This window comes from Bidens hawaiensis, unplaced genomic scaffold (genome assembly GCF_021521415.1).
Source record: "Bidens hawaiensis isolate Kalapana, Puna unplaced genomic scaffold, B.hawaiensis_p1.1 tig00009343_1, whole genome shotgun sequence".
Taxonomy (NCBI): domain Eukaryota; kingdom Viridiplantae; phylum Streptophyta; class Magnoliopsida; order Asterales; family Asteraceae; genus Bidens; species Bidens hawaiensis.
The window spans coordinates 759078-775921 of record NW_027491689.1 but is presented as its reverse complement, the minus strand read 5'-3'; the positions used below and the strand labels follow the sequence as shown (position 1 = coordinate 775921).

Here is a 16844-nt window from a genome sequence, read left to right as displayed (position 1 = left end):
TGAAATAGTAAACGAGATTTGAAATAAAAAGAAAGTAACGGAAACACGAAAATTCAATTCGTCCATCAATCTAATTCGCTAATTCATGCCTGGCTCATAATCGACCGACCCTGATAAATTCAACTCAAGAACACTTAACTATCAAAATTTTGAAACTGACTAATAAGTTAATAGAAAAACTGATCGTAAAACCTCATGTTAAACAGCTTTAAGGTTTTAAGTCAAACCGTGAACAAACAGTTTAAAATATTTGAATATTATATAAGTTTTATTGATATAATTTAGTCTTAATATTATTATATATTCTTTGGTATAAGTTATTAATCATATTCTACACACCCAACCCTTTATCTTGCCACAATCATTCAAAAAGTGGGATATCAATAATATCATCCATCAATGGTTTCTCATCAAAATTCCCAGATTGGAATGTAAATTCCTCTTTGTTTTGTGTTGTGTGATTGAATTATGGTTTCATTTTGTTTTTTATTTTGTCTTGATAAGTAAAGTTTCAACCTTTATATGGAATTGAATCTTGATTAATTCATGCTGCTGATACATATATATTATCCATATTTGTATCTAACTAGGACCACAGTCTACCCTTATTATTATTATTATTATTATGAAGTTTACCTATCTCATCAATCATTCAAAATTGGGATCTTCCATTGATGATCATCAATTCTATTTATATGCTAAAAAACAAAAAACATAGACACCAACCAAAGGTTCTTTGTTTAAGGTAGTTAGTTATATATCTTGATGTATTTGTTGGTAAAAGATTAGGAGTATACTGTGTTTGTTGTGAATTGTAAGTTTCTTGAGTAAAGTTTTAGTTTTTTTTTATGCAAATGTGATTTGGATTAGGTGTACTGTTTTTATTACTCAACTATCTTTTACTTGCTGCTGGTCCCAACTAACGAATTGGCTGGTAACGGTCTCACCTTTTATCGTATTTGTTTCCAACGGTCCGCGACTAACCGAATCCTAACACTGTTACTTATAGGTCGCCGGAAAAATGCTTTTGGCTGGAAAAGTCACATTTTTTTGCCAAAAAACTCAACCTGCACACCACCAATTAACTCACCGCCACTTGAGCACCACCAACCGATTCCGACGTTGGTTCTAGGATTCCGGCGACCTCAATAATTGGTGTTTTTACTAGAAAATGTTTCTTAATGGTCTGACCTAAGGTTACAAAGATGTTTGAGACGAAAATGCTGAGTTTTCTGGCAAAAATGTGAGTTTTCCGGCCATAAACGTTTTTCCGGCGACCTGCAAGCAACGGAGTTATGATTCTGTTAGTCGCGGACCGTTGGGAACAAATACGTTAAAAGGTGGGACCTTTACCAGCCAATTCGTTAGTTGGGACCGACAGTGACCAAAAGATGATAGACGTGATTAATAATAACCAATACACCTTTGGTTTATGTTGTTTCTTGAAAAAGGAATAAACTTTTTAGTGTATAATTCATTAATATTAGTAGTAGTGGCATTTGTTTTCATTGTTTGTTATATATATAACTATTTTGAAGATTGAATAATCTTTGATGTACTGAAAAGGCGAAATACTTGATTAAATTTGTTAGTTTGTATTGGTTTCTTTCTTTTAAAGTTTACATTTTTAATATTATTGAAAAGAATTTTATTTCACAGGTTCGTTTAATCTGCATTGGCAATCTTTACCGGATTTGAAGTGATTGTAATAGGCTTTTTGTTTGGTTCATGGTACGAACCTGAAAACCATTTTGATCGTGTTTTATGACATACTGGTTTTGTGTGTGGTCTGTGAGAGATTAAACGTTTCTTTAAACGGGCTTTCTTGCAGGCGACGAATGAAAATCTTCCTCCGAATGTAATAAAGCAGCTTGTTAAGGAGTTGAAGAATCTTGATGAAATCCCGCCACTTGGAATTAATGTAGGAGTAAATGATGATGATTTTTCAACAATATATGCAGATATCGAAGGCCCGGGTAACATTTTTGTTTTTATAATTTTTTGGGAATATTATGTTTGTTGTTCCGAGTGGATATAATATGTTATGTTTGCAGCTGGAACTCCGTATGAGAACGGTGTTTTTCGCATGAAGTTGATTCTGTCTCGTGATTTCCCACACTCGCCGCCTAAAGGTTCTATTACTGTTCTTTATCCAATGGTTTTGTAATAGCTGAATCCTGTTCATGACACGTTTAGTTAGATGTGACAAAAGGGGTGGATCTAACGACTAACGGTTCGGATAATTAGCCGAAATGAGTTGTGTTAGTCCACAACGTTTTTTACCTTTCGTTAGTTGAATTTTTGAATACTTAATGTTTTAAATATACATTATTATTATTATTATAAATAAAACGATTTAGGAGGTTTTAAAACACTTTATGTGGCTTTTGACCCGTTTAATCTGTTTTTTGTTATTTTAGTTTCAAAGGATGCTATATAGGCAAAGTTTAACTCAAGCTGACATGTTTTTTTTTCATAAATTATATAAATTGCATCTATGTTCCACACAATTTCTAAAGATTTTATAACTTTTGGTGGAGATAAAATTGCTATACATAGCAATGTATTTCACTTAAATTTCAAAGATTTTATACGTTTTGTTGCTAATGTGATTTTTAAAGGATATACAAATGCCATAGGAGTTGCATAATGGGTGGGTCGTATGCGTTGGGTGAAGGTCAAACCAGTGGCGAAGCTTGGACGAGCTTGTCGGGGGGGGGGGGGGAGGGGGGGGGGACTCAAAATGTATTCAAAAAATCATAAACGTCGAAAAGGGCTAAATTTACACTACGTATACAAATTTTCGGACGAAAACGGGTAAATTTACACAACTGCGAAAAAAAACAGGGGGGGGGGTGGGCCACCCCGGGCCCTCACTAAGCTTCGTCAATGGGTCAAACGGGTATTTTTTTGTTGGCCCGAAACATTTAAATTTTTATTAACGGTCTGGGTGTTGAATATGATTACAAAATTTGTATTAGCGTGATATTAGTTTAAATTCTCGCGCACATTTTTACCAACTTTCGAGTTTTGGCCTGCCATTTTTTTAACTAGTTTTTTTTACCAGTTACAGTAAGTTGCTTTTTTATGCAACATGTGTTTTTTTTCATGGAAATGTACTAGGTTGTTTTCTGACCAAGATTTTTCATCCGAATATTGCAACTAACGGTGAAATATGTGTTAACACTTTGAAACGAGATTGGCACGCTAGCCTTGGCTTACGCCATGTTTTAATTGTAAGTTTCGTATTTTGTTTATTCATTTTATGTTTGTAGTTAGAAATCACTAAGCTTTGTTTTTTGTTATGTCTTATTGCAGGTAGTTAGATGCTTACTGATGAAGCGTTTCCAGAATCTGCATTAAACGAGCAGGCCGGCAAAATGCTGCTTGAAAATTATGAGGAGTATGCAAGACATGCCAGGTCAGCAGCTATTGCCATGCTGTCATTTGCAGTTTTGTTGTTTGTAGTTATTGTAGTGAAAATCCTTGTGCTTTTTCATGTTTCTACTATGCGGCTTCAACTGAGTTCAAGAAATCTTGGAATAATGTAACCCGAGGGCTGTTCGAGCTCGAGCTCAAACTATAGCGAGGCAGCTCGACTTGGCTCGAGGTCAAGCTTGAAGTAAAACGAGCCTATGATCGAGCCAACGAACTGAGCTTAGGTCAAGCTCGGCTCAGTTACAAAAATGAGCCAATTTGGTTCAGGTCGTTTCAAATCATGTTTTTTTAGCTAGTTTTATTCAAGCTTTAATCGAGCGAGGCACTAACCCGAATTTCAAGCTGCGAGCTTTTTGAACAGCCCATCGCAACGCCTTTAGAAACCTTGAAAATTTTGAATAAAGTTTTAAACTTTAAAAAAAATCTTGAAATATCAAATCGTGTTTTAAAGAAATCTTGAATAATGGTTTAGACTTTAAAATATATCTTGAAATATCAAATCATGGTTTAAAAAGAAAAAAAATACTTGAATCTTGAATAATGCCTTCAGAAATATTGTTAAACTTGAACAAAGGTTTAAACTTTAATAAAAATCTTGAAATATTGAATCATGGTTTAAAGAAATCTCGAATCTTGAATAACGGCTTAGACGAATGCTGAGACTTTAAAGAAGCTTAAAGTTTTTTTTGAATAATGGCTTATTTTTTATTTTTTGTACTATCGAATAAAAAGTTATCGAAATCTTGGAGCTTGAATAACGAAAAGTAACGTTTTTTGGAAGATTTGAATAACTGGCATGAATAAATCAATATATGCATCTTTACCATGTACAGGTTGTACACTGAAATACATGCTCTAAAGCCAAAACAGAAGTTAAAGGCAGGGGCTATATCCGAGTCAACTGCTGCAAACATTGACCAAACATCTTTGGTTTGCAGCGTTGACCCGAAAAATGTGGTGGTGCCTACGCCTCTGTCCCCTTCATTAAACACCATGAAAGGGGGGAGCGGTCAGGATCACCCGACAACTGCTGCCACCGTGGCCCCAACCGTGAGTGCGCATAAGAAAGGATGCGGGTTGGTCAAGGGTCAAACCGATAAAAAGAAGATTGATGCAAGAAAGAAAAGCTTGAAAAGATTGTAGTATTGATGTGTGTATATAACTTTGTTTTGCTTAATGAACAAATGTAGGTTGAATGTGCATCTATGCAGCGGCGAAGCTTGGGCGAGTTCGTCGGGGGGGGGGGGGCTCAAACGGTATTGTAAAAATCATAAACTAGGGGGGTCGGCCTCAAATTTTCGGTATAATACGGGTAAATTTACACTACGTATACAAAATTTCGGACGAAAAAGGGTCGATTTACACTACGGTGCAAAAAAAAACAGGGGGGCCGGGGTGGGAAGCTTCGCCCCTGATCTATGTCAGACGGAAAACTGATTTTTTTCTATTTCTTTCTTAGTAACCTAAGCAGTTAATGCGTGAGATATCGATAATTCTAATATCATGTAAAATTCACATATATAACAATTTAACACTAATAATTCAGTATGTTCTCCTACCATTAACAAATTAACATTTTGCGATTTACAAAACACTAACAATCATAGCAAGTATGATGCAGCACACTAAAAGAGAATGAAGGCTAATCATGTTAATTCTATGAATACCCGTGATGATCCTTCCCCAAACCCCCAAATTTGACCCAAAAGGCTAGAATTCGAAAAGGCAAATCTTTTCTTTTATTATAATCTGATCAATGATCAGTCACAAGAAAACTTACATATTAATAAAACATCCAAAATGGGCTTGGGCCAACAAAAACAACCACAGGCCCAACAACAGCCCAAAAGAAAACCCAAACACTAGACGAAAAACATAAAAGTGGTCTAAAAGTGTATCTAGAAGCCTTATTTCCAACGATCGTTTTGACTGGTAGCATGCTTGAAACGGAGGCCCGTAGCCCAAGTTATGCGCATTTTCGTGCAGCACCTCCGGAAACGCGATCTTGGGCCTCCAGAAACATCATGGTCCGATCTTCTACAGTTCTACACTTTGGCCCACATCAAAGTAGTAACTGATTAATACTTAAAACACTAACATTGAACATTAAAAAGTAATAGTTAAGACTTAAAACACTAATATCGGGAATATCGGTGATATATCGATCAAATATCGTCGATATTATCAGTACTGATATTATGACCGATATTTTACCAAGGTACGGATAATCGATATATCAGTGATATATCGATGATGTCGAATGCATAGTTAGTAACTACTATTATCAGCACTAGCTAATTTTTATTGACAATTTTATCCTCTATCAACATTCAACAATAACTAATCAACAGTAACAACACTAAGGTGCCACTAGCAATAACTTTGCTGCTGAGTGCTTATCACCAGTTTTTTTCACCTTAATTACTTTAGGGTTAGTACCCACTAAGCACACAATGTTACTCACCGTACATTCTTATTGGGTACTTTAGTCTAATAGACAATTGATGTTGATGCCCATTAGTTTAATATTGGGTACATTCTCATTGGGTACTTTACTCCATGTTGACTTTTACTTTTGCAATATATTCCATAGGTTATTTTGTGTTTAATATTATTAGAGAATATTATAGAATATATTATGAAAAGGATCAAAAATAATTATTTTTACCCATTAGATTCCTTGAATAACCAATATATTTTCAGACATCCAAAATGGTCATTTTTATAATATATCGGATCCCACCGATTAAATCTGTCACCTGACCAATTAGACTACTAGCCGACCGTCTTTGCAACCACCCACAATAAGACAAGTGTAGTAGTGTACTTGTATTCGGTCAGGACCCGACAAATTTCCAACATCCGACCTATTTAAGAAAAACGACTAAATAAGGAACTTTAAACGGTTGGATCCGACGGTTTATTAAACAATCGACCCTTTGTTTAATAAATGTATTTTCCACCCGTTTAGAAAATTGTCAGCCACTGATCTATTTCCTTGGCTAGCTAATACGTTGTGTTCCTGAGTTCATTTATTGAAGATACATAAGTGAAAGTGTGATACGCAACAACACCGATTGACGTATTGATGATATATAAGTGAAAGTGTGATACGTAACAACGGTTTCTTGTGTAACACAATTTTAACCCCGCACCGATGGAACAAAAATAAGTTATATGTGTAACTCGCATAATTGGCGGACCTTTATGATATATCCAATAATGTTTTGGGTACCGGGGCCCATGTTTTTGGGGCTCGGAACTTCTACATATATATATATATATATATATATATGATATATCCAATAATGTTTTGGGCTTAGAAGTAGTAATATATATATGATTTTTGTTTTTGGGCTTAGATTTATTTGGTATTAGTTTTCTAATATTTGCCACCAACCAAACCCCCCCCCACCCCACCCCACCCCACCCCACCCCACCCAAAAAAAAAATAATAAAATAAGAAGCTCAAGTCCGCCATTGACTCGCATAAAACAGATACGCGACTATGAATTTGTGTATTTCATGGTTATAAATGTAACTTATTTCTAGTATGTCACACCCCATGTGACCCAAATTCTAGAGTCTTATTGTTAATGTACAAGAGAGCAAGATTGCATACTTGCATGTGAAATGTGCACTTGAACAATACCAAAATTTATAAAATTAAAATAAAAATAAAAAGGCCAAGATAATAAACTTATTCCAAAATCTCCATTTATTTAAGTCCATGAAAACAGAACCTCAGCTGCTAGTCATTAACCCCAAATAACCAACAATACATACTTCCTAACAGGCTAGAGGCCCTTCCAACTAAACACTATTTACACTTTTGCATTGTCCATGCAAACTTATATTGATATTCATCCCATCATCTCAACTCCTAATTTAACTTCACAACAGAACTAGCTTGCGGTTTGAACTGATTCTCGGTCTCAACCAACCCTTGTCCGACATACGCTTTCATTCGCCTCTTCAACTCTTTCCTATATAAAACAATTCACCATACAATGATCAACATTAATGTCAAAGAACAACTTGTTACACAAAAGTAGGGGTGCGTAAGGAACCAGAATTACTGAAGTAACCTAACCAAAACAAAAACCGACAGTTTGGTTTTGCATGTAATAAAAACCGTAAAAACCGAACCAAACTGAATTTCCAGCTTTTTATATTTTTATTTTTAAGTAATTTATAAGAACGTAATAAATATGTAACTCTAGTATTTTTGGCTAAATGTATAATATTCAATTATTTAATCATTAATAAGATTATTTATACATAAATTCATTATTTTCAGCCTAAAATTTTCAAGCTTATATGGCAAAACCGAAAAAACCTAAACAAAACGAAAAACCGCAAAACCAAAGCTGAACAGTTTCAAAAATCCAAAAACCAAAGTTTCGGTTTTTGGTTTGGTTTTAGCCCAAACCGCATCATGTACACCCCTACACAAAAGTACAACAATGACACTTACATCATGAGTTGTCGATCAAGATTCGAAGAAGACAACAACCCTTTATTCTCTTCGGCTCGTCTTAAAAGATAAGGCATGATCTGATCAACAGGCCCGAACGGTAAATACTTGCTAACATTAAAGCCCGCGTTCCTTAACCCAAATGTCATCGCCTCGGACATCCCATAAAGCGAAGCAAACTCCAGCTTCTCACTATCTTTCCCGATCCCCAAATCACGCGCCTTTTGAGCAGCAAGCTCGGCTGTAAAATAGTAAATCCATTCATAACACAAAGTTAGTGCGAACCCATGCCCGAAACAAAGATCTTTAATTCGTCTCAAGAAATACCTCGCTTTCGAGATAATTGTTTTCAATGATCGATTTTCAAGTAACCAAACCATTACAATCCTGATTCAGAATACATTTTTATCAAACTTTGGTGCGCTAGATTTATCTTTTTAGTGATAAATATTAATAAAAATAATAATAATCTTTAAGTTAAAGTAACTTAACTAAACAAAACTAAACCAAACCATATTTCAAGAAAATAATAAAGTTTTCAACTTTACCTGACTCAAGATTATGTGTTGCAAGAATAAGTCCTCCAGGACCATTAGCCACTTCATCTAGCACATATTCAGCACACCCATTGTAACATTTATGTGTGTCATTAATATTATTATGTATAGGTGACTCAACACCTAATGAGCTAGCCAACTTGCTTTCACTCCACATATATGCACCTCTAACCAACTTGAACCCAACCGGCAACCCCATCTTATCAGCAGCCTTTTTAGTCTCAAATAATCTCTCACCAGCGTCTTTTAAATAAGCTTGAATGGTCCCATACACCATTGGCTTTTGACCCTTGTTGTACATAACCGCAGCCGAATATGTAAAATAATCGATGCCTGGTTGGATCGATGTGTCTTCGGCGTCGATGACAACGGGTACATTGCATTCTATGCTTTTGTTGCATATGTTGATTAGTCTTTGGTGGGCTAGTTCAAGGTCATGTTCTTCTTGTGCATTCAAAGGTGATGGTTTTTGTAAAGTGTGGTAGAATGGGCTCGATTCGGCGAATATTGGAAGGGTTTTGAGCTTCCATGGAAGAGTTGTTGATGTGGGGTTCTTGTATTCCCATCTTAGAAGATCACTTACTCTTTTGAGTAGTGAGATTGGGCAGATTGCTGTGATCTTTACCACCACAAAGCTTACCTGATTTCATCAAAAGTTTATTAGTGATTACAGCGAAACAGAAGACATGCGGACAACAAGCTGCAATGCTGACCCTTTATTAATTTTATCAAGATTTTAGTATATGAAAGAAACAAATCAATCAAATGTTTTCCAATTTATGGTTTCATACCAAATTTTAATTAACTTATCAAGATTTGAGTATATTCAAGAATCAAGGGAATCAAATGTTAACAATTATGATTTCAAAATAAATAAAAACTTGATTAATTTTTCAAGATTCTAGTAGATTCAAGAATCATATCTTTACCAATTTATGATTTCATAACAAAAGTTGATTAATTTATCAAGATTTTAGTGTATTCAAGAATCAAATGGCAAAATGATTCTTACCCAATTAGTGATTTGAAAACAAAAGTTGAACGATTAATTAATCAAGATTTGAGTAACTTAAAGAATCAAATAAAAATAAGATCTTTTCCAATTTATGCATTCAAAATATATTTAAGATTATACAAAATCAAAGCTAAAACACATTTTGAGCAAAAGATTGTGACTAAATTTCTTAAAAAACATACAAATTAAAAAAAAATAAGCAAGAATTTGTGTTTTATATTAAAATTTCTTAAAAAACATACAAATTGAATAAAAATTAGCAAGAATTTGTGTTTTATATTAAAATTTCTTAAAAAAACATACAAATTGAATAAAAGTAAGCAAGAATTTGTGTTATATTAAAATTTATTAAAAAGCATACAAATTGAATAAAAATAAGCAAGAATTTGTGCTTTATATTAAAATTTCTTAAAAAAACATTCAAATTGATTAAAAATAAGCAAGAATTTGTGTTTCATATTAAAAAATGGTTCAATAAGAAAACTTTTTGTTAAGAATTAATTAAATATATACTAAGAAAATAAACACTAAATTGGCATGCATATAAAAAAATGATTCTGAACAAAAATTAAAAAAAAACTAATTAAATACACACACAAAAAAAAAAGAAAGAAAACAAGTTGGTTGTATTCATACATAAATAAAATAAAAAATGGTTTGTTAAAAAATGATTAAATACACAAACAGAATAATCATAAACAGAACATGTATGTAAGTGGTAAGTACACATCCGTACTTGGGTTTATTTTAATCAACAAAATCAAACCAAAAAAAAAAACTTAATTATTTTTTACAATAATAATAATAATAATAACAAACTTACAGAAGATGGAGGCAAAAACTGAGTAGACTCAACAGTTTTAATAAACTGTAACGCATTATTATCACACGACTCATTATCCATCGTATGCTCCAACCCATAATCCAACATCCCTCTTAACCCGGATTCCCATAGCTTATTCACTGTCCGACCCGTTTCCTCTAGATCCGACCCGGCCACAAAGTGTTCATACGACGTGTGCTTTATAACGCCCAACACAATATCCCTTAACACGCCCACTTGCATCACCCGTGACCTCATCACCCATGTCCCCATATCCACCACCGGCTCCACCGCCGCCAGGTTTAAGTTAGCCGCGGACCGTAACAACTTACCCGTCGTTACCGACGAAAATAAGCCTTTCGTATCGTCGAAATCGAATATTGAATTAGTTGTTACAGTCTCTAGCGGCGGTTGAGTCAGTGGCACGTCATTATTATTATTATAAATATTATTATTATTGTTAATAATATTATTAATATTATGCGTGGTTGTGGTATTGATAGTGGTGCGTTGGGCAGAGCGGGACCGAGGGGCGGTTAAAGTAGTGGTGGGGTAGGGTGAATTTATGCGTTCGGTAAACGTGCGGATTAATTTTTTAGAGAGAGAACCATTGGTGGTCATAGCCATCAATGGGGAAACGCGAAGGTAGTGGTGGGGGCGACGTCGGGTTGATAAAAATTTAGGAAATGTTTTGAAAAAACGATGGTGGCCGAGGAAACAGAAAATGGTGGTGGAAGTTTAAAAATGAAAGGCTGTTTTTTCGGCTAATTAAAAGTGTGTTTTGTGTGGGTTGTCTTGAAACTAGGGTGGGCTATATATAGGCAGAGAGTTTATGTTTCGGGTTAGAATTTGGTGACCCGACCCAACCCGGATGAGATAAAAGTAAACAAAAGGTGTGGACCAGGGATAGAATGGTCATAAAAGGGTTGTGCTAAAGTAACGTGGGTGATACCGGATCAACTTGAGATTCTGTTAATGTCAAGGTTCAAAGATTCTGTTTTTGAAAAGTTGTAGGAATCTTCGTTTTTATTTTTCTATTTAAATGTATTAATGGTCATAAAAGGTATTAAAGTTAGTTCATTATAAATTTATTTATGTTAATTATATAAATGAATAAATATATTTGGAACTTTATGAAAGAAAATCACGTTTTAAATACCAATGAATTTTAGTATTGATGTTTAACTAATTGTTATTTAAAAAGGATTCGTTACAAAGCATGTTCGTAACCAACAATTTAATTAATGAATCGTATCCGGGTCATATGATTATATATTTTTTTTACCACTCTACCACTAGCTAATTAGCTAACCATTTATTTATGTTAATTATATAAATAAATAAAATATATTTAGGACTTTAAGAAAGAAAATCACGTTTTAATACCAATGTATTTTAGTATTGATGTTTACTAATTGTTATTTAAATAAGATTGTTACAAAGCACGTTCATAACCGAAAATTTAATTAATGATTATGAGATTAAGGAATCCTCCGTTACAAAATTAGTTTGAATCGTTTAAATATATATTTTTTTTGTTTTTCTTTATATAGTTTTATAATTTTATATATATATATATATAATTTTAATTGCTTACGGCAAGCTTTTTCTAACTCGTTATTTATTTTTAGTTGATGTATGAATACACTATGTGTTCCTTGTGATGCTCTACTTAAAATTCGTTTCTATGTTGAAAACGTCACTAATTTAGCTTAATTTATGTGTTACCATATTTTGTATAACTATTTAAAAGTAAATTCCATGTTATGTTAAACTAATTTTAACGAAGAATGAGAACAAATAAGGTAAGAAGTATGTTGGATTGAAACCAATTAAGTCAAATCAACTATATTAAACGGTCAGATTTTCTTAAATTAATGTATTTACACAAGACAATCTGATATTAATACTAAATTAAACCATTTTCTAAATCCTTAACTCGATAATAATAACTTAATAACCATAAAAACTTAATATTAATAAAACCTATTTATTATAATTTGATTTAATGTGAAAAAACAGGAATCTGTTGATTCCTGCAAGTAGAGGAGACCACTAGGGCAGAGTGTGGGGTCAGGCTTGCACTTTTATTTGATTACTTTCTCCATTAATTTTGGATTCTACAACAAACACCAAAAATGTCTCCACCGTGAATATAAATTTATTAAAAAATATTACTAAACAATCAAAACAACACGAAACATATCTAAAAAGGAACGAACCATATAATAATAAAAAAAGTCATGTGTAGAATTAGTGATTTTAGTGCAATGAAACCATAGTGTTTAGCGTAATTTTCTTTGATCATTGTTGTCATGTGTAGAATTTAGTAATTGGAACATACAAGTCAATTTTGGTAGGTTTGTAATGTCGAAAGGTTGGAAATTTTTGGTTGAAATGTCTTGGTTAGTTGTATTTGTCCATAACTGGCATTATGTTTCACTGACATAAGGGGTGATGGTTAATGATCTCATGTTTAAAACCCGGCTCACATAAAAAGTTGTATCGGTCCAAAAATATATAACTTGTATATGTTCTATATATTCATGGAGAAATTTAACATGAAGCACTAACATTACATAAGTATATAATTTTGTATTATCAAATTATATAAAATATGATCTTGTTTTATATGTTATATATGTATCCGATACTAAGTAATATGATTTATCTAAACATTTTAGAATAAAAATATTGCAACCGTCACATTTTACTTTTGATATGGATTGATGTTTGACGATATATTGTACATGTAAAATCATATTTGACTAAAACTTGCAAAAACTTCCCATGTACATTTAGGGTGTAACAAAGTTGATCGAACTTGTTTAAGCTTGAAATCGGTTCATTTCGAGCTTTACTTTAAGCTTTGCTTGTAATTACATAGTCATAACATAATAAATTTTATATGTAATAAATATAAATTAAATAATAGAGTAGTGAACTTACCACTTATAAGATTTTATTCATTAAACAAACATACAAGTTGACATAGTGATAAAGAGAAAGACAATCTAGAAAATTTGAATAAAGTAGTTTGGTGAGGTGAGTCAGGAGTGAGCTGTTTCATTAAAGGTGGGTTTGGTATATCAAACAACAAAAGCTGTCAAACTATAACAACATTAAATGTCATGCACAATCCAAGTCAGCATGTGTTGTCCACATGATGTGGAGTCCATATCTCCAATTGGTTTCATCCAACGGTGCATAATATTCCTACCCCTACACGCTACCATCACACCTAGATTCTAGATTCTACAAATAGAAATAATAATAATATTAATAATAATAAATAATTCAATTATTTGACTTGAGGACCCAATAGTAAATTTGTGTTGTGTGATATAATATAACGTTGGATGGTCGTCAGGAAACAACTAACACGTGTGAAATTGTTTTATACGTGTATATTGATAAGCATTGCGGTGTACATTTTACACCGTATAGACTTCGAAGATAAGCACGCTAGTGGGCCCACTAAGATAAATACAAGGTCAGTCAAACGCTTAAATTTATGGCTTTTTGTAGAGTTTGCTTTTATTTTAAGGAATAACAAATATATGTTTATAATAATTATTATTCAGGTAATGTCGGTGTTGTAAAAGTAGGTCTAGACGGCTAAATACTTGACAAGTAATTCTGGAATATTCTTAAACTAAGTCGAGTATTAATAACTACCCTCTCGATTGACTTGGCAGGCCTAACGACTTATGCAACCATGGTTTCACAACATTATGATTAATATATTTTACAAACTATTCAGATAAAGCCATTATAATGGTTAATTAATTTAGTTTATTTATTAGAACAACTAAATGCTGTACACTAAAGCATTATGTTTTATAAAACTAATCTTGAAATGGAGGCCACTGCTCCGCGCAAAATTTAACATTTTGTATACTTGGTAAAGTAACCTTTTTTTTCTTAAAAAAAAACAAACGTTGTTATTTAAAGAAAACTTAGTTGTCAAATATGTCGATATGTTAAGCTATAATAAGTTAATGACACCAAAAAGACGTGGATAATAGATGTTAGTTAAGATGACATAACTATTTACAAAATTAAAAAACGTATTATTTTCTATATATCATATTTAAACAAAAAAAAGTACCATTACATTATGCATTATGTATTTAGTGAGAAATAGATTGACGGTTTTGTAACCATGTTTTAGATATAGCACTTAGAACAAAAGATACAAGTGAACTGTGTTGTATTTATTTGTTTATATAAACAAAGAAAGGAATTATGTCAATTGCAAAAAAATAAATTAATTCCAACTGTAAACTTATCAAAACAATTAAAAGGTAAGGAATGGGGCCTAGCCATGATGGAATGATGTGTATCTGACTAGGAGTAATCTTAATTACGCGAAACTAGAATATTCCGATTATTATATATTTAAAATATGTTTTCTTGTTTATATTTTCCTTTTTAAAATACAAAAATTTCAACATCTATCATGTGTTTTTAAACGTTTCTTATACTTTAATTAGGTAATTTAGTTTATATGTTGTGCCTTTTATAATTGAAGTATTGCAATGTTCAAAAAATAAATAGCCTAACTCATGTACAAGTAATCATTAAACGTATTCGACACGGACTAACATTTTACCTTTTAATAGATCGACCAACCACAACGTCTAGCCATGGTCTCTAGTTTATCGAAAGATGTCATTAGTTGGTACAATTACCTCCAGAACAACCTATTGGTAATCACGTGAGACGCTTGGCCATGGTCATTCTACGACAACCATCAGGTTGCTCTTGTTATCATTCGTCAAACTTGCGCTACCACCTAAAACCCTGCTCAACTATTTTTGTCTGGCATACGAAATGGCATTCGACGGGAGCTAAACATCCTTGAACCGCGACCCTTAACCCACACAATTAATATACAATTCCTTCCAAACTTCTTAAATAACATATACATCCAAACCAAAATCAAAATATCATGTATATATGTTTCTTAATTATTAAGATATCAAACTTGCCCATTTTAATTTGTTTGGTTAAAAATGTTTTAGCAAAATTTTAAAACTTTTTAAGTTTTTCTTTTATTAGGTTTTTTACTTTTCAAAACTAATTTAAAATAAAACATTTTACAATGGCTATAAAAGAAGCCATTATAAAATATCAGTGATACTTTCACAAAATAATCTAATTACAATAAAAAGTTAGGTAGGTAGACAACAATTTTCATTGTAATCCTTTTTGAAAGTTATCATTTTTTTTTTCACAAAAGTTATTAAGGTAGGTTTTCAACACTCTTCGAAAAGTCAATAAACATAAGAAGCAAGTGGCGGAATGGCATCTACGACTTTTTGAAGTAGCCCAACAAGCTTATCGATCATTGTGTCCCAAATATCCATATCAAATTATTGCACTTTAGTAACCTTAAGAAAAGGACACGCCACATGAAAATATAATTTCTATTCTGAAGCGTTATGATTATATCCGTCGTTTTTTTTCTAGACCATTACTAGAGTTTCGATTTAGTTATTGCAATCTAATAACTAGTTGTTTCTAACGTGGAATCGTTGAGCTAAATGATGTTGTGCTATTGTGAACAAATAGTGAAAAGAAATTGTTTCGACAATTAGAAAAGATAATTAAAACGTAAAATTACAATTATCTTTTCTTTTGTAAGACCAATTTTATTACAACTAACAAGTTGCAAGAAACCTAAAGTAACCAAACTAATTACAAAGGAAAGTTGAGAAAGTTAAATTACACGTTTACGCCAATCATCCCAATTGTAAGGCCCCGTTACCGGTAGCCCTACTTTCATGTTTGATTTACTCATAAACGCAGTTCTAAATATCAGAGTTAATTAAAACATTCGCGGAATATAAAAGCTTTCATAAAACATTTCATAACAAAACACGTCTTGTCTTAAAACATCATTTTGTCTTTCAAAATAAACGAAACATTAAACTTAAACGTCTTGAGTCTTCCGATGCCAGCCTCTTATTCAGTGCCACGTGTCTCCTCAAGCGAGCTGCCTCATCCTACTCACCTGCGTGCATACTAAAAGTCAGCTACGCTGAGTGAGTTATAGTTAATCATACATTATACAATACACATAAACTTATTTTCTTTCATTCATACTTTCATACTTTCATACTTTCTTTTGTATTAACTTACTTTCATATCTTACGTTATAAAGAGCATTACGCCCTACATTCCTCGAGTATTATTAGGGCTCGGTACATTAGGGCTCGGTACCCTCCTTCCTCGAGTATTATTAGGGCTCGGTACCCTCTTTCCTCGAGTATTATTAGGGCTCGGTACCCTCTTTCCTCGAGTATTAGTAGGGTTCGGTTCCCTAGTTCTCGAATATTAGTAGGGTTCGATTCCCTCTTCGTTACCATACAACCATACATCATACCTCGAGTATTATTAGGGCTCGGTACCCTCTTTCCTCGAATATTAGTAGGGTTCGGTTCCCTAGTTCTTGAATATTAGTAGGGTTCGATTCCCTCTTCGTTACCATACAACCATACATCATACCTCGAGTATTGTTAGGGTCCG

At 32.9% G+C, this 16844-nt stretch overlaps 1 protein-coding gene and 2 long non-coding RNA genes across 3 annotated transcripts; 2 read left to right on the top strand and 1 right to left on the bottom strand.

The window, feature by feature from the left end:
• The first annotated feature begins 1595 nt into the window (after nucleotides 1–1595).
• Nucleotides 1596–2117, top strand: LOC143532063 (uncharacterized). Its single transcript, XR_013135116.1, has 3 exons — nucleotides 1596–1731; nucleotides 1832–1976; nucleotides 2055–2117. It is a non-coding gene; the product is annotated as an uncharacterized LOC143532063 (long non-coding RNA).
• Nucleotides 2118–3103: 986 nt separating this feature from the next.
• LOC143532062 (uncharacterized) lies at nucleotides 3104–4394 on the top strand. Its single transcript, XR_013135115.1, has 3 exons — nucleotides 3104–3236; nucleotides 3319–3421; nucleotides 4272–4394. It is a non-coding gene; the product is annotated as an uncharacterized LOC143532062 (long non-coding RNA).
• A 2739-nt stretch (nucleotides 4395–7133) lies between these two features.
• LOC143532092 (proline dehydrogenase 2, mitochondrial-like) lies at nucleotides 7134–11131 on the bottom strand. Its single transcript, XM_077027241.1, has 4 exons — nucleotides 10311–11131; nucleotides 8464–9112; nucleotides 7916–8156; nucleotides 7134–7424 (listed from the first exon to the last, which is right to left on the bottom strand). Exons 1-4 carry the CDS (start codon nucleotides 10935–10937, stop codon nucleotides 7322–7324), a joined length of 1620 nt encoding a protein of 539 aa, XP_076883356.1. The 5' UTR covers nucleotides 10938–11131; the 3' UTR covers nucleotides 7134–7321.
• Between the last annotated feature and the right edge of the window lie 5713 nt (nucleotides 11132–16844).

What these genes read in the sequence shown, in the direction of transcription:
- LOC143532092 (XM_077027241.1), bottom strand. Translation starts at nt 10,937, where the DNA reads ATGGCTATGACCACCAATGGTTCTCTCTCTAAAAAATTAATCCGCACG. An exon ending in AACACATAATCTTGAGTCAG is followed by an intron (nt 8,157 to 8,463) that starts GTAAAGTTGAAA and finishes ACTATTTTACAG; the next exon opens with CCGAGCTTGCTGCTCAAAAG. An exon ending in CTTGATCGACAACTCATGAT is followed by an intron (nt 7,425 to 7,915) that starts GTAAGTGTCATT and finishes TGTTTTATATAG; the next exon opens with GAAAGAGTTGAAGAGGCGAA.